At 41.0% G+C, this 20,988-nt stretch overlaps 1 protein-coding gene across 3 annotated transcripts in view; it reads left to right on the forward strand.

Moving 5' to 3' along the window:
• The first annotated feature begins 4,164 nt into the window (after nucleotides 1–4,164).
• Nucleotides 4,165–20,988, forward strand: part of si:ch211-1e14.1 (UPF0606 protein KIAA1549) — a 35,463-nt gene continuing 18,639 nt past the window's right edge. For 2 of the 3 annotated variants that reach the window (XM_061822436.1, XM_061822437.1), the window contains exons 1-9: nucleotides 4,166–4,390; nucleotides 4,998–5,252; nucleotides 14,893–16,917; nucleotides 17,078–17,166; nucleotides 18,762–18,921; nucleotides 19,017–19,147; nucleotides 20,152–20,341; nucleotides 20,488–20,547; nucleotides 20,721–20,866. In XM_061822436.1, coding sequence (XP_061678420.1) covers nucleotides 5,120–5,252; nucleotides 14,893–16,917; nucleotides 17,078–17,166; nucleotides 18,762–18,921; nucleotides 19,017–19,147; nucleotides 20,152–20,341; nucleotides 20,488–20,547; nucleotides 20,721–20,866 — 2,934 coding nt within the window. In that variant the 5' untranslated portion in view covers nucleotides 4,166–4,390; nucleotides 4,998–5,119. Of the gene's footprint in view, nucleotides 4,391–4,997; nucleotides 5,253–14,892; nucleotides 16,918–17,077; nucleotides 17,167–18,761; nucleotides 18,922–19,016; nucleotides 19,148–20,151; nucleotides 20,342–20,487; nucleotides 20,548–20,720; nucleotides 20,867–20,988 lie in introns of all 3 variants that reach the window. The other variant, XM_061822435.1, reaches the window with a different exon arrangement.

Consider the following 20,988-nt stretch of genomic DNA (forward strand, 5'->3'; position numbering starts at 1 on the left):
TGAGTTGGTTCCCTGCGCCCTATGTACCATATGTTCCGGGGTGTGATAGCTGTCATACCACCATGGGGGTGTGCCTGCGCGTGGGTGCCTTCCCCTCCTCGGTCGGTTCTCCCATCCTCATTGGGTCTGCGTCAATATCAACCCACTTGTATGTGTGGTAATGATGATTCAACAGCATGTCTCCCAAGACGAACATATTTGGGATGGAGTTACTTGGCATGGGGCCACCATAATTGCTGTGAACCAGTGTTTTCCAACTATTACTGAGCCAAGGCACCCGGAATCTCACAGCACACCATCAAAGAAAAATGTCACCAAAAGTATACTGAAAGGATCTTGTCTTAATGTAATATATATATATATATATATATATATATATATATATATATATATATATATATATATATATATATATATATATATAATACAGTCACATTTGACGAGCGCTTTCACGCCCCCCCCCCACCATCGCACTCACGAATCTGCACAATCGAGCACGAAAAATCACGTGCGTAAATTTTTTTATGAGTACAAAAATAGGTATTGAAAAACATCACCTATTTTGTGTCATCTTGACATTAATTTACGCATTTATTTCATCAACGTTAACAAAACAAGCCTGCTCCTAAACAATCAGTATTCACTCGGAAACAGGGAATGCAAGTTAACTGTTCTGAGCATGTACGGAAGTGATGCCAAAAGCACGTGTTAGGAACTGTTTCAAGTACTGCAAGCGCATTTACGTTGAAAGTCATCAACATAATGAGCCATGTCAAAGGAAATTCAGTTACACCAAGGGTGCTCAATGCGTCTTTGGTTGATTGTGTGACGGCGTGCCCAAAAATAAAAAAAAGACTATCATCCACCTCTTCGCTTGATTGACGTGTGGCCAATACGTAGAACGCACGCATGTGTTGTAGCAAGCCCGCCTCCTATTTACAGCAGTCCCGGCAATACGCGCGTCCACCCCCTCTACATGCTTTAGGAAGATATACTGTAGATTTCATTAAGGAATTGACAATAGATAAACGCCGTAAATCACGCTCGATTAGAACAATATATCACGATTCCCGACAGGAATGTTTGTTAGAATGTATCGCTAGCTTGTTTCCACTAACACCAATTATGTCGAACTAAACTTTCAGCATTTTCCAAATATTGCGGGCATTGACCATTCGCGTTAATTCCTTGACAGGTCAGTGCATTTAACTTTTCTTCAGATAAAGTTTGTCAGATCAAGAATTTTTATTGATGAAAAATTTTAAATATCGTTATATATCATGTTCTACAAATATCAGTTGAAATTGGAAATTATCATCAATTATCCTATTTTAGTTATGTATTTGTTCATTTTATTTTTGATTTACAGTTATATTAATTCAGTAACAGCTTCAATCCTGGGAACTCCGGTTTCCTCCTACATCCCCAAAACATTAATTCATTAACACACTACATTTCCCTGAGTTTGATTGTGACTGCGGCTGTTTGTGCCCTGCAATTGACTCGCAACCAGTTCAGGGTGTACCCTGCCTCCTGCTCGTTGATAGCTGGGGTAGACTCCAGCACTCACACGACCCTTGTGAGGATAAGCAGCTAAGAAAATGGATGGATAGATAGATATATACACTGCCTTGTGAAAGTATTCGGCCCCCTTGAACTTTTCAACCTTTCGCCACATTTCAGGCTTCAAACATAAATATATAAAATTTTATTTTTTTGTCAAGGATCAACAACAAGTGGGACACAATTAGGAAATTTATTGGATATTTTATACTTTTTTAATAGATAAAAAACTGAAAAGTGGGGCGTGCAATCTTATTCGCCCCCTTTACTTTCAGTGCTGCAAACTCACTCCAGAAGTTCAGTGAGGATCTCTGAATAATCCAACGTTGACTGATGATGATAAATAGAATCCACCTGTGTGTAATAAAGTCTCCGTATAAATGCATCTGCTCTGTGATAGTTTCAGGGTTTTGTTTAAAGTGTAGAGAGCATCATGAAGACCAAGGAGCACGCCAGACAAGTCTGAGATACCGTTGTGGAGAAGTTTAACACCGAATTTGGATACAAAAATATTTACGAGGCTTTAAACATCTCAAGGAGCACTGTGCAAGCAATCATACTGAAATGGAAGGAATATCAGACCACTGCAAATCTACCAAGACCCGGCCATCCCTGTAAACTTTCACCTCGAACAAGGAGAGGTCTGATCAGAGATGCAGCCAAGAGGCCCATGATCACTCTGGATGAACTGCAGAGATCTACTGCTGAGGCGGGAGACTCTGTCCATAGGACAACAATCAGTCGTACACTGCACAAATCTGGCCTTTATGGAAGAGTGGGAAGAAGAAAGTCATTTCTCAAAGATGTCCATAAAAAGTCTCGTTTAAAATTTGCCACAAGCCACCTGGGAGACACACCAATTGCACACACTGTAATTGCAGCAAAAGGTGCCGCTACAAAGTATTAATGCAAAGGGTCCGAATAATTTTGCACGCCCTACTATTCAGGTTTTTATCTGTTAAATGTCCAATAAATTTCATCCCACTTCACGATTGTGTCCCACTTGTTGTTGATTCTTGACAAAAAAATAAAATTTTATATCTTTATGTTTTATATATGTAAGCTTAAAATGTGGCAAAAGGTTGAAAAGTTCAAGGGAGCTGAATACTTTCACAAGGCACAGTATATATATATATTATATATATATATATATATATATATATATATATATATATATATATATATACATATATATATATGTATCCATCCATTTTCTTAGCCGCTTATCCTTACGAGGGTCGCGGGGAGTGCTGTACCCTATCCCGGCTGTCAATGGGCAGGAGGCGGGGTACACCCTGAACTGTTTGCCAGGAAATTGCAGGGCACATCGAGACAAACAGCCGCACTCACGATCACACCTCGGCGCAATTTAGAGTGTCCAATTGTTGTTTTTTTGAATGTGGGAGAAAACCCAGGCAGGCACGGGGAGAACATGCAAACTCCACAGAGGCGGGACCGGGATTGAAACCGGGTCCTCAGAGCTGTGAGGCCAATGCTTTACCAGCTGACCACCTTGCACTGCCACACTACCATCGAGACATGCGAGCTTATCCGGATAAGACTTTGCAAGGACACTGACGAGGATGAAGCGGTGCATTTGAGTTCCCTGCACATTCTCCTGTGTTACAGAAACACCTGCAGACTTTTTTTTTTCAATGAGGGGACCCTAAAGGATGCTTTGTATCACAGGAAACCACGTACTTTTGCAGCCCCTTAGACAGGAAATTGAAAATGCATGTGCAGCTATCTCATAGGGCACTTTGGTCAGCATTACCCAAGCAGTAGTCGCGTGCCATACACATCCACTAAATAAGTTCATGGTCACCACTTTGAGCACCTTTTACAATTTTAGAGGCCAAAGATAACTAGTATTAATTTTGTGGTATCTAAATGAATTTGGTATTAAAATATTTATGCAAATTTTCCTCTTCCTAGTGTGTGTGTGTATCCGTCTACTGACTGATTACGATTTGCAGTGGTGTAAAACAGTATTGTACTACAGTTTTATTTACCAATGCAATCGCACCTGTGTAAATGTTGAAATTATTAACTGTTTTTAAAACCATTTTTACCATTACTATATTTCCCCTTTGTCAAACAGCTCTTTTTACGTGATCTAAGACTGTAACGTTTAACGTGTTTCCCTTTCATGCACTCCCTTAAATCTACCGCTAGGTGGATACGTGCACCAAGACGAGATGCACAATACGTCAGGTCACTCAAGTGATTTTTTTTTGTTACGAGGTGACGTCACTTAACAGGTGGATGAATTACTGCGGGTTTTTTTTTTTTTTTATCACGACAAGCCACATATTCATAATATAAAACGTGATACTTGAATAGCCAAGTACAAGCGTAGTCAGGCATCCAGATAACTGTTGAATGAAATCACTGACGAGGTGAACATTTGGTAAAAGTCTGGCATAAACATCTGAGTGTCCCGCCATGTGTGTTTTGCGCATCATTGCGACTGACAACGTTGCCGTGGAAGCCGCACACGCTCGTCTCAAATGACCAAACTCGTGGGAAAAAATGGTTTGACAAACGGGTCGCTCATCCAATAAAAGCCAGCGCTGGTAGGTTCATGGACGAATCAGACCAATCAGGAGGCGGGGCTCACCCAATCCTTGCTTTGGACAAGAGACGCTAACTGCACTCGCTAGTGTCAAAATGATGTAGGCGGCCAGCGCGTTCGGTTTTTGTTTAATCACATTTGACATAGCCAGGTTAGCACGCCGATGCGCACATGGCAGCTATTTGGTCCTTGCGGTTCGGTTTTTTCCTAACATAGACAAAGGATTTCATTGAGTTTTTCACCGTCTTTTTGGTAAGTCTGCGTGCGCATTTACGAGCTGCCTAATGGAGGGGGGGGGTAGTATTTTTTTTTCTCTTAGATCTTAAAGCAACACTTTTGCTACAGTAATCGATATTTTGTTTGGGCACATTAGCCGGCATTTCGTTCTACAGAATTAAATTTAGTTAGCAGCATGAGTAGCTTTTGCTGGTGACGAGAAGGGATGTTAGGCAAGCAGTGAGCGAGACTACTGTAGTATCACGATGGGAGCAAGCAATTTGCTCTATGTCCCACTTTTGTCACATTTTCAGATCGGGTATATGATTTTTTTAATCTATTTATTTTAAGCTTAGATCTTTATGACTCTGTGTATTGTTAAAGTTTCGGCGTAATGTCCAAAGTGTGTGCACAGAACTTATAAAAGGCCAGCGGCACGTGCATCTTCAATATTTAAATACAAAATAATGTATACTATATAATATTAGCTTGCCGTTGAGATCAACATTTTGACAAAGTAGCAAATACTGTTCAAAGAACAAATCCTGAAGAAACCCAATGCTGTCGTCTTATGAAATTTAAATATGTAAGCCGTGGTCAGGAATTGCTTTTTCAAGTTTCACTTTGTTTCTTTCTCATCCAGCGAGGCCCTCACATGTTCTGCCAGAAGAAGACTCGGACCTAAAACACCAGAAGGCCTGTCACTTGGGATGAATCTTCCTTTAATAACTGGTTGAAATGCCTTGACCAAACCGCCACCGTATAATGGCAGGATTAGTCTCCCTTGTGGATTTGGTGGCAGTGGTCAAGACCCGCATGGGCAACCGTGCTCCCGGCACAGTGGTTCTGGGGGTGACCCTGTTGATAAACGTGATAGCCGCAGAATCACCTGTTGCAGGTAAGGGAGGTGCATGATCTCATCAATTACCACTGCTGAGGTGCCCTAGATAGAGCAAGGCACCTATTCCTAACAACCCCCCCACAATCAAGAGGTATAACACTTTTGTGTGCCAGTTTCACTCTGAGTTCTTGCCTTGCATGTCTGCATTGGTGTGATCGTGCTCCGATTTGTGTTTAATGCAGTGGCAGTGATCAGAGTTTTGTTATAACAGAATTAGCTCCTGCATAATCAGCTTCTCGCTTAAAGGTCAAGTGTCATCCCTATAAACATTCTAAAATAGATATAACATTATTCACTTCAATGTCTACACGAAAAAAAAAATATGAGCAGCGAGCACGTCATCCAGGCGCAAAGTTGCAGAAGGCTCATTCGACATCCAAACGGTCCCCATGTTGGCTTCATTTACTGTTCGTGACGTCACATTCGCCTATAAAAACACACTGTGGCCCGTACTGTGGGACACGCCCCTTCAGACACGGAAGCTCTTTTCGAAGAAGAGAACATCACACAATCGAGTCAAGTGTCCGGGGCAATATTATCCTATCGTTTCGAGCCATATTTAGATTATATGCGGATTACTTGTAACTGACAACAGACTCCCCAACAGTATGACTGTATGTAGCGTACTCAACCGCGAGTGATGACAACACAGTAAAACGGCCCGGCTCGGCACCGTGATAAGCCACCTCGGTCCCAAAGATCAGCCGGCGAAGTGTGCCGCGTCGTGCCTCGCAGACAAGCACAGCTTCGGCCAGGCTGGCTCATACATATTGCCGCCGCGGCAGCAGACTCCCAGAGAATGCGTGTCGCCCAACCAACAATGTCTCGATAGTGTTCATCGAGTACTTCGACTTTGAACATACCCCTAAAAGCAACATAGCTAGGGTCCACCTCCTCCTTATATGCCACCACGGGCGCTTAAACTCAGCCACACCGGCTGACGCGCCGCGTTCGGCGGTCACAGGTTCTGCGAAGGCTGCGCGTCGGGCTTTGCAACGGGGGCGGCTCTGAAGAACCCAGCCGAGAATGCGTTACTCAGTCGCGTGCGCCCATAAAGCGGTCCGGCTCGACTGTGACTAAAGCAGCACCTCTCAGCTCTGTCATAAGCCACACCGGCCGGCTGCGATGAGCCGTGATGGCTCATCTCCGCCGCGGGAGTGGATCGGACGGGATGTGGTTTGGCTGTGATCGGATATCATCTGAATATGGCTCAAAACAATAGTGTAATATTGCCCTGAGGGCTCGAAACAATAGTGTAATATTGCCCCGGTAACTTCACTCGGGTGTGTGGTGTTGTCCTTTTCGAAAAGAACTTTGGTGTCGGACGGGGCGTCGGAAAAATGCGAATATCTCTGTTGTTCGGCTTCCGTAGTAGCAGGCAATGCACGTTTTCAACGGCAGAAGCGACGATGACGTCAAGGACAGATGACGCGGCTAATATGGCCACCACTTGGATGTCAAGGGACACTCAATTGCGCAACTTTGTGCATTGATGATGCGCTCTCCGCTCATTTTTTTTTCCGTATAGACATTGAAGTGAATAGTTATATGTATCTATCATTACAATATCTATTTTAGAATGTTTATAGGGATGACACCTGGGCTTTACATACAATATACTGTAAACCCCAATCTTAAAAGGAACATGATGCATGCTTAAATGAGCAAAAAAAAAAAAAAAAGCTGTCATTGCTCATAAAGAAAATTCCATAGGCGGTACTTTGTTCTGTTGGGGTTTTTTTTCAGTTACTCATATCACATTTGTAGTTTCCTGCTAGTTTGTTTCAGGAACTTTTAATGATTTTTAAAGTCCTGCCTGATACATGACCTTCATAAATGATGATGAGGATGATTCACAAGTGGTGCAATCATTACGCTGGATGTAAAATTACCTACTTTCCAGTATTTAGTGAAAGGGTTCAAATCGATGCATTGGGTTTGTGTTTTCCCCAGGCTTACTTTTATAAACAGTGAGTGGTTCACTAGCACACATACGCCAACACATTGCCTAGTAAAGAGAACCAGTTAAGGCAGCCATAATTCTGTGATATTATGAGCTAATGGGATTATAGTGACTGTCTATCAGGAAGTGCAGAATTAGAGAACCCAAAACATGATTATGAAATAACGTCTTTGTATGCGACTTTATTTGTTAATCAGAACTCTCAGCATGACCCCCTTTACATATACAGTACAGTGGGGGCTCCAAAAGTTGATCACACTCTTTTCGATAATGCTGGTTGACCTTGGATTTGGTACTATTGAGTTTAAATGTATTTGGAATATTCTTTCCAGAGTCAAAATTAATCTCCATCAGGAACCCATGAGCTCTTGTAAAATCAGTCTATGTGATGTTTTATCATTACTAATTGTCATACAAGTGCAAGCAGATGCTATTCAGGCTAATGTTAATTAAAACAAACTCTCACAAGTGGGTCTTCCACACAGAGGCAACAAACCAGAGAAAAGTCAAATATGGACAAAGCGGATACAAAACTGGTTCAAACAGAAGTAGCTGTCATGCCCGATTCTGGACACGTATGACAAAACCAAGGTGTTTTTTTTAAAATGAGATTGGCACTTTTATATGAAGTTGATAATAGAGTGCCATTTTATATGTGGCTAAATACCCAAAATCCATGACCTTTAAGTTTTTGTTGTTAATAAATAGGAAACAATTTATTTTGTGTTTATGATTTAGATTTTGCTGTTGCAAGGCAATTGTGAACATGTGAACGTACTGTAGGTTTTATTGGGGCCACCAATTTATAGTGATTTATACATTATATACATGAAAATCATAGTCAAAGTATTAATTATTTTGTATATTCCATGCTTTTGTTGCTTAACCCTCGTGATTCACCTTTTTTATTTTTTGTTTTTTGACTTGACATGTTGTGTACTACATGCACAGTCCGCCATTTAAAGATGTCCGTACTACATAATGCAGTTGGATAGTTTTGAGATTATCCTTCAAGTCTGTGTAAAAGACATCTACTAGTAGCCTGCGGTTGGCAAATTGACATGTTTATAATAACACTTAAGTTCTTGATAAGTAACTTGCAATGGACTTATGGCAAAGCACCTGGTACGTACATGCTTTTAGTTTCACTCAAATGAAAACAGCCGTTATCAGACTCAGATCCCACAGAGAGCAAAACAAATGTGTATACAGATTCCTCTGCATTTAGTATCCAGCAAGTGTCATTTTTAGAACTCTTTGGTTAAGCAACATATCATTTTATCACTATTTGTTTTCTACATCAGACATAAATTTTAAAATAATGTATGACTGGTTAGCGCGTCTGCCTCACAGTTCTGAGGACCAGGGTCCAAATCCTGTTTCCACCTGTGTTGAGTTTGCATGTTCTCCTTGTGCTTTTGTTGCCTTTCTCCGGGCGCTCAGGTTTCCTTCCACATCCCAAAAACACGTATTAATTGGAGACTCTAAATTGCCCGTAACTGTGATTGTGAGTGTGAATGGTTGTTTGTCTCTATATGCCCTGTGATTGGCTGACAGCCAGTTCAGGGTGTACCTACCCCGCTTCCTGTCCAATGACAGCTGGGATAGGCTCCAGCACTCCCACAACCCTTGTGAGGATGAGTGGCTCAGATAATGAATGAATAGAATATAAAACCAACATGCATATCCTAGCAAGCATCACCCATTTGTTTATTATGGAAATTTCTATAGTAAGAGTTGTGAAAGAAAAAGTTTCCCATAATTAGCTAAGCTCATATAAAACAAGCTTTTGATAGAAAATTTAATAATGTGGAGGAAATGTATGTCGCATAACAAGGACCTAATATTTAAACGTTTTTAGGAAAACCGAGACGTGCTCTGCACATACGAAAAACCTGCGACGGACGGATGATTATGAGTCCAGTATATACCCAGATGCCCATTTTGTTACCCATTGCTTAATTCTTTCCACACGAGAAACTCTTTCTCCTTTTGTCGTTTCTAGGTCAAACAGTGCATGCGACTTGCATTTAAACGCTCTTCCAGATCCGGCATGACACTGTACTTTCGCTGCATGTGTCACTTTTTCTGTCTATTTCTGGGCGTATGCTTTGAAAACGTAGTACTGCTCCTTTGCTCAAAAGTGTAGCTGAAAGACGTTTTCAAGCAAGGGCACTGGCTTATCTTTGCACAGTGACTGGCTAGTTCAACCCACAGAGCTACAGGCCAGGAAAGACCAAGCTGATTACCAGTCCAGTGAAATTGGATCCGTTGGTGATGACAACTTGGCCATTCATTATTCATTAGCGCAGGGGACCAGTGTCAGATCGAAGGCTAGAACCCATCCAAAGCCAAACTCAGGGTGCTCCAGCATTCACCACACCAGAAAGAATCAGTGTCTAGCAGTCTTTTCCTGGCTTGTCCCCTAAACAAACTGGTGTTTGGCTCTGATCATAGCAGTGAAAGCTGCTCTTATTCAGAGTCAATGACATCACATGCTCTTGATAATAAGATTATCATTAGTAGATGAAAGGTTTTATGATGAATAGTCATGTTTGTAGATTGTGTGATTGTGCAGTGGCACTTCAGCATGACGTCACATTGTGAATGATTTACAGTGCTTTTCATTTCATCTCAGTGCAATGCAGAGGGCAGCATGGCAGGTGTACTATGCTGAACATCTTAACGTTGTCCGATGAACTGCCACTGATTTGTCATTTGTTGAGTTTATCAAAGCAAAGTCTTCCACTTTGCTAATTTGAGCAATTCTCAATAATTAGTTTGTTTGGGACAATGAAAAGTATGCCTCATAAATGACTGGCAAGGTGATGCATATTGACAGTTTTGTCTAAAATCGTGTGTCCTGAATTGTAACCAGTAAACAGGACTGCCCTGAAAGTTACTGGCAATTGAGGTAGTCTAGGAGGATGCTGAGTGACTCCGTCCTCTGGGCTTCTCATGTTACATGTCTGCACTTCTGAGAGTATCTGGACTCATAGACCAAGTGGATGTAACCAATTTTACATATGGGGGCTTATTCCCAAAGCAGGAATCACAGGGGCAGGCACCCCACTCCCCACTAAACTCTCTACTGGTTGTTACAGATCTCACATTACAGTCGAGGATGCCGCAGACCACAGGGTTCAAAAGTCTTAAAAATTGTTTTAAGGGTAACAATAGTGTTATATTTTGGTATTTGCATCCTCCATGGGTAAAAAAAACACTAATGCCCTCCAATGTCAGTTGATGTCCAATTTGTCACTTAGAAATTTATCCATTACATATTTAAAGGTTTACCGACATTCCTATATACAATTTAAAATAGATATTGTTATGAAAACGACATAATATTATTCACTTCAATGTCTATATGAAGAAAAAATATGAGTGTAGAGCGTGTCATTCATGCTTAAAGTTGTGCAAGTCTCACTCGACATTCCAAATTGTCTGGAACGTCATTTACAGGGACAGTCGCCATTGAGAAGACGCTGTTCCACCTGCTGTGGGAGACAGACAACAGGGCTTTTTGAATTTTTTCCGAGTCCCCTTCTTACACGGAAGCTCTTTTCGAAGAAGAGAACATCTGACAATCGAGTGAAGTGACCGGGGCAATATTACCCCATCGTTTTGAGCCATATTTAGATGATATCCGGATCACTTCTAACTAACAACAGACTCCCTGACAGTATGTATGACAGCATGTAGCGTACTCAGGTGGACCCATGCTGGGAAAAGTAATTGGCCGGTGGGGAGGGTTAGCTCCTTTCTCCTCCCGCATGCAGCCAAACTGCCCGATCCACCTCTGTTGTTCATCGCCACCGGTGAGTGATGACAACGCCACAGCCGCGAGCGAAAACAACGCTGCGGCTCCGAGCGACGCCAAACCACCTACATGCCCAATCCACCTCTGCACCGGCAATGGACAACGCTGGCCCCGTCGGCAGCGGCGATGAACAACGTCGACCCCCTCGGCGGCGGCGATGAACAACGCAACCCCCGGGCACATCGACACATTTAGCACCCTTGACTTATGTCCTTTATTAAGTCATTATGACACGGGTCTTTTGTTACTTCTGAGAGGATTACGTCGTCCCCCCAAACTATTTTTTTTAATAGCTCTATACACACCAATCTGTCATTTGGAACCCACGAAGGTCTCGTCCTTTGCACCTGTGCAATCAATTTTTCATGACGAACCACATCTTTTGGAAATCCATCCTCCCGTGTGTTCAAGCAAAATCCAGCCATACAACGAGACTGCATTTTGGCTTACACGCAAGCAAAAAAAAAAAAAGTACTTTCCCGCCGGTAAAACTGACATAAACACACGAACCCGGCAGTGTAGGTGTCTGGAAAAAAACGTCTCCTCCACTTGCGTGATTTGTTCGTCTTATGCTACCCAACCATTTTTAGTTGGGCCTTAATAAACCCATGTCCCAATTAACTTCACAAGCTTTTTTTTAATGGCACGTGTGCACATTTGCTCATGAAATTACTGAACAAGCAATATATAATATTATGCCTATATAGATATTGCTTTATACAACTTCTCATTATATACTGCATATTGATTGTAGGTGAATGCCGCCACGCAGACTCTGCATCCTTTGCACACCTGTATGTTTAAAAAAAAAAAAAAAAAAAAAAAAGTTCTGTCAATTGACTGTCTGCGGTCGTACTCAGTGTGTCGTACTAGGCCGGCTCCAACTACCAGAGACAATTCCTTCTGTGTTGTTTACATTCTTGCCAAATAAGTATGTCTGTATGTATGTACATCTGATTCTGATGTATTGACTTAAAAAATTAAATGAGAATTGTATTTAAATAATCATTACAACAAATTAAGTATTAAAATATTGTTCATAAAATTTAAATATCAGAACCAACAAATGTACTTAGCTGAATTAAGAAAACAACATTCAAGCCAAAATCAAAATATGCACACTTTGAATACTTAACTCAGTAATTCTTTCATGTACCGCTCGGGGGAGGACACATACCATTACAGTGTTCCCTCACTACAGCACGGTTCACTTTACGTGGCCTCACTATTTCACGTTTTTTTTTTTTTTGTGTGTGTGATCGTGTGTAGTTTTTTTACAGTGTTTAGCAGAGAGGTTGTTTTTTTTTTTTTTTTTTTTTTTTAAAATGTGTTGGAATGCGCATAGTGTTCTGTATCCTGATTCGCTAAGGGAAACCGGCATGTGTGATGCATCCTGATTGGGGAAGGGACTGTTGACATTATCAACGGCCCTAAGCACCAGACTGCTGCGTGGCTGAGGGGATGCCAGCCCCGCAGCATTGAGGCGTAGCCGTTGTTCCACGTAGTGGTACTTGTACCATACTTTAAGAACCGCTGCTGTCGATCATTGAGATTGGTTGGCAACCAGTTCAGGGTTTACCTCGCCTTCTGCCTGATGATAGCTAGGATAGGCTCCAGCACTCCTGCGGCTCTTGTGAGGATAAGGGGCTCAGATAATGGATGGATGGAGGCTGTTGATCATTCCAAAAATAGAATTCTCTGCTCAAATGCATAGTACTGTCCAGTAAAGAGCTCATGTCCTTATATGTGTGATGTAACACAAGTTTTCACGATCATTTTGTTCAATTATTTTAATTTGTATTTTTAGCTCTCCCCAAATTTATCCTTCTCATACTTTGTATGGAGAACTATTTTGGTCACCCTCAGTCATTAAGGCACCTGGAGATAGAAACATATTTCCTGTCCTTATCACGGTCCTCAACCTTTTATCTGGACAAATATTGTATTTCTCTTTGATACTGATTCAGATTTGATCTCTTTCTGTTGGCCCAGTTGATCCTCAAGAGGACTGATGAGAGAGTATTGATTGAATCCTAGACATCACCAGTACTGTCTGCATCCAAGCATTATCCAGTTAGCGTTTCGGATTGGACATCCATAAGAGACAAGTAGACCTTTTGTAATATTGATTTGTGAAAATCACTGCTATACTTCAAGTCCGTCCTGACTAGAACGAGGTTTGTTAATGTTTAGACCTCCTTCAAGTTCAGTTCAAACTTTGTTTTTTGTAGTTCACTTTTGTGGTTTTCTGAAACGGTCAACAAATTAATCAACATGAGGTGTAAAGGGACCCAATCTACCCAGAAGTCCTTCACTATAGCTGTGGTGTTGACATATTTTTTGAGTCTCATCATGGTGGAAAATATTTATAGCTTTTTATAGTGAAAATAAAAATAAATAAATACAACTGCAGAAGATTGACTATCAAACTTGTTTATTTGACCAAATGGAACATTTGCTCCATGCAAATACAAATTCACAAGACCAAGTAAGAGAGACACATGAAAGGCTCCAGGCCAGATGAATGGAAACGGAATCTCATTAGCCGGTGATTTTTCAAACCATGAATAAATTAAATTTCATGGCATCAATTCTTTAGTCTTGTCCAACTAATGAGAATGTGCACCATTTTTAGGTATGTGCTTCATTATGGAATACATGAGAATGTGTTCTAAACAGCAGGTCACACTATCAGGCTATATAGTGGGTGAGCACATTTTACAGTTCAGTAGTTCTCAAGATTAAAGATGTAACATATTCAAATTAAAAAGTATAGATATAAAAATTACGTGTATCAGTGTCAAGACACTACTGCTGAAATGAATATGAACAAAATATATATACCTATACCATTTTCTGAGGCCCTTATCCTCACGAGGCTCGCGGGAGTGCTGAAGCCTATCCCTGCTGTCATCGGGCAGTGGGCGGGGTCCACCCTGAGTTGTTTGCACACCAATCGCAGGGCACATAGAGACAGACGACAGTCGCACTCTCAGTCACAACTAGCGGCAATTTAGAGTTTCCAATTAATCCATGTATTTCGGATGTGGGAGGAAACCGGACTGCCCAGAGAAAACCTACCCAGGCACGGGGAGAATATACAAACTCTATACAGGCAGGGCCGCGAATTGTACCCCGGATGTCAGAACTGTGAAGCCAACGCCAACTACCACTACGCCACCATGCCGCCCTATAAATATTCAAAGGCTAATATTTATAACTTTGTCTTTTGAACTAGCCAAAATGTTGCAAATGTATTACAGAGCTAAAGCAGAAGAAAGCTGAAATGACTTGACATTTTGAGCTCGTGAGCAATAGCATGACCTCAAACAGCCTATTTCTCGGGCATGCAGTACAGTACAACCTGCATATCTTATCCTTGAAGTGCCTAGATTCATTGATCCATAAAGTTGTGACTTTAACCAACTGACACGTAGTGAGAGGAGAGGTCAGCCCACAAGATTATTTACAAGCAACTAAGTAAAAATATGCACTCTACAAACCATAGTGACACGAGAGTGATGGCTATTTTCAGAATATTCATTAAGATGGTGAAATGATGATTTTTATCATTACATCACAGTTTGCAAAGGGTAAATTCATCCATCATCAGTGGTTGATCTGAAATGTATTATACTGCATTTCCCACAGTCGTCAGTAACAGAGATTAAACTTTGTTAGAAAACTTGAAGTTTACATTCAACCATCGCTGCAGCCAGGAAATGTGATAACACGCCTGCTGCGATTGTGAAATAAAAATTTTAGCAAGTGCTCAACAAATAAAGTCAAGTTAAGTTTTTATTGTGGTCATGATTCTCAATGTTAAACCTAATCTCCTTGCTTCTTTGCAGATGAGTCTCTCTTGGGATCAACACACCGTGCCATGGGATTTCTTAGAAATGTTTTGAGTCCAACAAGGCCATCAATATCACCCTCGCCAACCTTTATTGCTACCCCCTTTGAGAACCAAGACACACATGGCACTCAACCATCCATTACACAACCCCCCCATGAATCCGTCAAACAAAGTGACCTCAATGTGAAAGTCTCACAGCGTCTTTATACTCCATCATTACGTCCATCTCAACTTGTTTTAGGATCTTTTACACAAACAGAGGAATACAAACATTCCATAGACTGGAAGGTTGCTCAGATTAATTCTCCTGAACAAACATTTCTCCTCTTGCAAACTCCTTCAGTATCTCAGATGCAAACTCAGTTAAATACATCAAAGCCTTCTGTTTTTCAAAGGCCAACAGTGCCACAGGTTAGTTCAACAAAAGAAGTAGTTCAAGATATTGGAAGCAGTGAGATGGAAAAAAAAATTCCAACAGTGACCTCCCTGTCTGACAAAGGTACTGACCCACTAAATTTCAGTGATAATCCATTAGACGAATCTTACATTTTAGATCAAGTCTTACTCGACCCTAGAAATGGTCCAAGTACAATTCCCTATGAGAACCAGCTGCGCCCAAGTGATTCCCTCATGCCAGAGAATAACCTATTAAACATTTTCCCCAATCCACATGAAATTTTATCCCCAAGCTACCATGTGCCTTTCATCGGCCCTCACCTTACATTAGCTTCATATGAACCAACAGAGGCTCCACCAGAGGATTTCTACCCCAAAAATACCATAGACTTTGACTGGGGGAGTGGAGATTATTTGGAGACAATCGCATTCTTAAATCCAGAAGAAGAGGGCTACTCTCTGGTCACGAAGGTTCCCGACACATACGATGAAGAGGACTATAGAGAGCATTACAATACAGCCTTTCCCTCACGGGTAGTCACATCCCTTTCTTCATTGCATCATCTTCATATATTGCCATCTTCAAGCCTGACAATAGTGTTTGCAACACATTTACCTCACAAATCAATGAATCCCTCTTCTCTTACCCCAGTTCACTCGACAATAGATCACACACTGGACCTTACTCCCACAATTACCAGTGAACTGGTAGAAGCATCAGAGAGTATAGATTGGCCAGATAATTATAGCATTCAACCAACCGATGTCCTGTTACCTGACATGAACAGCTTGGAGTACTACACCACACAACTGACGAAGGAGAACTCTGGTACAGGCAGTGAAACTGAACAAAGATCCAATGTCACGGTGATCTCCATCAGTTCTTCCGACATCATGCCCACCAGCAGCATCACCAAGAATTTAAAAGTGACAGAGTATGACTCCGATAATGATTTGTCAGGCGTTGAGCCTCACGGTGAAGCAACTATTACAAGAGCAGCAGAGAGTTTCAATAGCTCAAAGACTTTTCTGGACCATTCCGTAGTCACAACACCCTATCTTGACCCTTCTTCCTCCATCTGGGCCACTCTTGTGTCAACCACAGATTGGTCTGCAGGTACTCAAACTGTTGGCCTGCACAGCTCTGTAGTTGTATTACCCAGCCATACAGATTTTTTGCCAGATATAATGGCTTCCTTCTCTCTAACGGATGTCCAATGGTTTGTCACAGAGGTCCTCCCAATAAATACTACCATACACCCTACTTCAGTTGACATTGCAACAACAGCATTCTCCTCTGGCCCTACTGATCATCTTAGTGCTACAACTGAACAAGCATTCAATATCACCTCAATCTCATCCACTGGTACTTTGCCACCCCCTATAATGTTGGGTGACCAGGGAGTGACGAAAGATGACTTTGACAACACAGCCACTATGACCTTGATCCCAACCAACAGTAGAGCTGATGCCATTACACCCACAACTGGATCTCCAAATCCCAAGACAAATTCTCATCAACCTGCCGTTACCCCTGTCATGGGTGGTGAGTGGCAGACTACTTCTCAGAAATCCAGACAGTACCTCTGCAACCTTGAAAATCCCAAGTATTTAATTAAAATAGGTAAGGCATTTTGTTCTCCTTTATTATGTTGCACTTAGTCTCTATTTAGACTTTGGCTTATTAATGACATTTCTAAATGTTTTTTTAAGGCTATACAATATGTCAATCTCAATGCATTATGACAAAAATATTTATTTGCATTTTATGCTTTAATGAAAAGGTATGCCCTCTGGGGCCAAAGTTGGATATGCCAAATCTCAAGTCGGAGAGATCCTGAAACGAGAATTCAACAAATCGGTTGAGTTACAGGTATGTAGCTTTCTGTACATGCGTGAGAAAGTTGCTTTATTGGGTTTATATGACAAATCCATCCATCCATTTTCTTTGCCGCTTATCCTCACGAGGGCCACGGGAGTGCTGAGCCTATCCCAGCTATCAACAGGGAGGAGCCAGGGTACACTCAAAACTGGTTTCCAGCCAATCGCAGGACACAAAGGGACAGAAAAGTTGTACTCACAATCACACCAAGAGGCAATTTAGAGTGTCCAATTAATGTTGCATGTTTTTGGGATGTGGGAAGAAACTGGAGTGCCCACATACTTGCATGGGGAAAACATGCAAACTCCACACAGGTGGGGCCGGGATTGAACCCCGGGTCCTCCGAACTGTGAGGCCAACGCTTTACAGCTACGCCTGTGCCTTGACCTGTAGATTTAATTTCTTCCATGACCACTTGTTTGAATAAATAGAAGTGCCAATAATCCATTTCAGACCCACCCCCACACAACAACATAATGTGTAATGTATTTTTTGATAAAATAGCATTTAGCAGTAGTTTATAAAAACAGAATCTGCAGCGCGGTGGTTGACCTTTTAGCATATTTGCCTTACAATTCTGAGCACCTGTGTTCAAATCCGGTCTCACCTTTGTGGAGTTAGCATCTTTTCCCCCTGCTTCTCTGTGGGTTTTCTCCGGGCACTCCACTTTCCTCCCACATCCCAAAAACATTCAACATTAATTGGACACTTTAAATTCCCTGTGGGTGGGATTGTGAGTGTGAATGGTTGGTTGTTTATATCTGCCTTGTGATTGGCTGGCAGCCTGTTCAAGGTGTATTCCGCCTCTCACCCACAGTCAGCCGGGGTAGGCTCCAGCAGCTTCCCTGTAACTCTAGTGAGGATGACCAGTAAGGAAGATGAATGAACTACTGCAAAGAATCAAACAGTTTGTGCTTCATGATTTCAGGTGTGAATGCCCACTAATGCTCGTTCTGCAGTTTCCACCTTGGCCACCCACAGGTGGTTTAATACAAACAAATTTGTTTAAGAAGAATTTCACAATCAACCTATTCAGTCTGTAGTAGTATTAATAATATTTCGCAGAGGCTAAAGAAAATACGCCTTTGTTATTATATTGTCTACATACAGTACACGCTTATCGACTGTCTGTGTTCAAATATCCTAAAGAGTTACAACGACCACAACATCAGTGCGAGTTTTGTTAGCCCATGTATGATTTTTTTTATTTTTTTATTTTTTGTGTGAGTTAGCAATAAACAAGCAGACTTATTAATTTATGTACTTTGGTTAAATAAAAAACGTGTAATTGTATTTCTTTTATGTTTAAACTTCAACTGTCAGTCACCATAAATAACTTGAAGGAAGCACTGTGGATTGAATTGTTTATGATCTGTTGATATGGTAGCGCATTTAGCGCTCACGAGTCATATTTTTGCTCAAAGCTCAAGACAAAAAAAATCACCAAGCAATAGCTCGTTTCTCGAAAAACCCGTAATTCGAGATGTTAAGTCATGTATTTCTACACACATAACTCGTTGATTCATGTACCGACTACCCCAAGGAGATCTTACAGAAGTGTAACCTTTATTGTTTTGTATATCAAGGTTATAGAGCCACCACCCAAGTTTGTATTTCGGGTTGTATCTGATCCTGTTGTGTACACGGCCATGTCGGTCATCAACGCCCTACAAAGTTCAGGACATCGCTTCCTGTTTGTATCACCCCACTGGATGATACCTGACAATAAGTACCAAGTTCACACAGGTAAATTAGCTTTCTAGTGATTCAAATAGTATATATTTTTTTCATGATTTTTTTATACTGTGCTTAAATTCTTTTTTTATTCTTCCTATGTGCAGTGCTGCAGTTTGTTCCCGGTCACATTGATGTACGGTTTTGCAACTTCAGTGAGAGCATTGAGCGAGGTTTGACCATGGCCTTTGCAGAAGTACGTCAGGGCTCAAACACATCAACCAATTTTACAGTGCATGTAAGTGGACCGTAATTCTGGTGAAACATGAACGGTCACGTTGTACTTTAATGTAAACATTTCATTACAGTAGTGAGAATCATGTCTTAAAAAAAAAAAAAAAAAAACAGCTGTTTGGTCCTCTGTGTGTTAACGTTATTTGCAGGCAATATCTACATTTTTTAATCACAATTGAAGTACACCCTGAACTAGTTTCCAGCCAATGGCAGGGCACATGGAAACAGACAACAGTCACACTCACAATCACACCTAAGGGCAATTTAGAGTCTCCAAATAATATATAGAAAGTAATTAGACTTAAATAGTTTTAGAGTACCATATTTTGATCAGCTCCACTTGGAAAGCACGGCGCATATTAGTTTAAGTCTTTTGAAAATGTACTTATGTTGAACATTTTTGTCCCTGAATAGTCTTAGTTATATGTTTTGTAATACTCTTGAAAATTATTGTCTCATTAATGTCTGAACAAAAACACATTTTCTTTTCAAGCATCTTCTGGATAGCTGAGAATATTTAACATGAACGATCAAAGATTTTGATTCAGATTCCAAAAATCTTTAACGTTTCTTTTCATGTCTAGTACTTACAGGGCATCGAGCTAAATCTGTTTACACGTTTTAATCATGACCCAGTTTGGGGGGATTATAGAAGCCTGATTTTTGTTAATAAAGGAATTATTTAGATCAGTAATAAATTAGGCCTGAGTAGAATTTTGTTTTTCCCAGTCATGTAGTTGTTATATATTGTATATTTGGATGGGTTTAGGAATTAGTTCCAGCATGGAAACATTTCATACATAACTAAATAAGAATGCCATGGGCAAAACTCCGCAATTGTTTGCCCTACATTTGATTAAGTGAAGGTTAACTCTTTCAGAGAGACGTGGTTTTTTTTTTGTTTTTTTTTTTTTTGTTTTTTTTTTTTTGGTACAGGTAGAGCTGAACATGACTTTGCCCTATATGCAGACCACATAAATTAAATATGCTTTTGAAATTGTGCTGCAGATTATCAACATTACCATGGCTGTTCCTAAAAATGAGCAACGACTGGGGAGGTATCCAGTGGACATCACCTTTACTGTGCGCAGCCCTCAGGGTTATCTCATGGGCTCAGAGGTCAGCATTGTTCTTATGAAGCTCACCAAGGTGGAATTTAGCTATTACATGGGCTTCCCTGTCATGCAGATTGCCGAACGTAAGTCTCATAGTTTTTTTTTATCTAATGGCACTTTTCCGTCTAACTGTTCAACTGTTCAACACAGTGAGCCTTCTTATTTGACGTTTTTATGGTGGTTGGAACATTGTCACAACAGTATATGTTTTGTGTGTTCTCATCAAAAGCATTTCATTATCCAAAGTTAAACACCAGCCAGTTCCTTCGGTCCTCCTGGGTGAGAACAGGTAAGAGGTTACCGTTAACCGTGATGATCTGCTATGCACCTAATCAATTATGGCAAGTCTTGTGTAAAAAAAACAAAATAAAATAAGAATCAATAAATAAATTATTTAAAATACATTTTTTTAAAAAGCATAAGGTGTGCTGCATATCTCCGTTCTGCTTTTCATCCATCTAGTTCTCTTGGGAGTGCTGGACAGTGAACTGGGTCAGAGGACCTTTCAAGCAAAAATAGAGCGCCGGGTGGCCATGTTACTCGGGGAGGCCTTGGGATTAGTCAGACGTGTCAAGAGAGCCACTGATGTTGGCAACAGCAGCATTCAGGTACCCTGTGTATATACTGTATTCTTAAAATGCTGGTGACTGATGTAGTATTAAAGTTAAGTAACTATCTGTCAGGTGGAAGGGTGGAGCAACTAGTTAGAGCATTGGCCTCACAATTCTGA

This window comes from Syngnathoides biaculeatus, chromosome 6 (genome assembly GCF_019802595.1).
Source record: "Syngnathoides biaculeatus isolate LvHL_M chromosome 6, ASM1980259v1, whole genome shotgun sequence".
NCBI classification, from domain to species: domain Eukaryota; kingdom Metazoa; phylum Chordata; class Actinopteri; order Syngnathiformes; family Syngnathidae; genus Syngnathoides; species Syngnathoides biaculeatus.